The sequence below is a fragment of the Sphaeroforma arctica genome (assembly GCF_001186125.1).
Source record: "Sphaeroforma arctica JP610 unplaced genomic scaffold supercont1.3263, whole genome shotgun sequence".
Taxonomy (NCBI): domain Eukaryota; class Ichthyosporea; order Ichthyophonida; genus Sphaeroforma; species Sphaeroforma arctica.
Window position 1 is genome coordinate 1,440 of NW_014037295.1, and position 827 is coordinate 2,266.

The 827-nt window shown below is 42.7% G+C and overlaps 1 protein-coding gene across 1 annotated transcript; it reads left to right on the forward strand.

Moving 5' to 3' along the window:
* Window positions 1-272: 272 nt before the first annotated feature.
* SARC_13417 (hypothetical protein) lies at window positions 273-502 on the forward strand (the record flags this gene model as incomplete). The annotated part of the gene is made up of 1 exon (XM_014292452.1): window positions 273-502. A coding segment is annotated over one exon (230 nt), but the record flags the coding sequence as incomplete, so codon positions are not given.
* Window positions 503-827: the final 325 nt, after the last annotated feature.

Here is an 827-nt window from a genome sequence, read left to right on the forward strand (position 1 = left end):
TAACAAAAAAAAAGTATTATTTATAGAACATCGAGCTGCCATTGCACTACCATAGAGGATCAGTATAATATCTAAAACACACTATATCACATGATACGCACCTGCTACTGGTTTAAACCCCTCAGTAGATTCAGGGAAGATAACAGTTGAGGAGTGGACACAAGATTGAACTCTACTTCTCAAGGCTAAGTCGTTAAACGCGATGATGGACGCAATGAGTAAACTCTTCAAGGCAAACCCTTCATATCGGACGCTAATAATGTCATACGAAGTGGAAGACCTAGACGCTGGAGTTATTTTCATAGACAATTTTGAGCAGGAGTATCATGATTTCTATGATATAGATTGGGACAATGAGATCAAGCCCAATGTGCAATCTAGAACGTTAAAAAATTCAGGTCGTACGACATCGGCTGGAAGTACCAGCATCGATTCAAATACGGAAAAGCCTTTCTTCCAAAGTGAAGTGGACGAGGATAAAATAGCGAACACAGATGAATAAATAAACATTTATTAAACTTCCATAGATCTTCATCATCGGAATCTGAAAACATATTGTGTTCTGCTCTATATTTTTTTATCCATGTTAACCTGCGGTGTCATTGTAGTTGAGGTCGACTGTCGGCCTGGGTATTGTGGTAATTGGTGCACGAACCCCTGTGGTAGCGTAGATCGCTGTCCCATATTCACATCTCTCTGCTGCTGACTAGTGTCTGACGTCCGTGTCCTCACGTCCTGCCCCCCATGTTGGGCCGCTCGGTAAGGATGGAAGCGCTGTATATGTCTTAACCCTGGAGGTGCTTGTGCACGGCAACTGTTGCACGTCG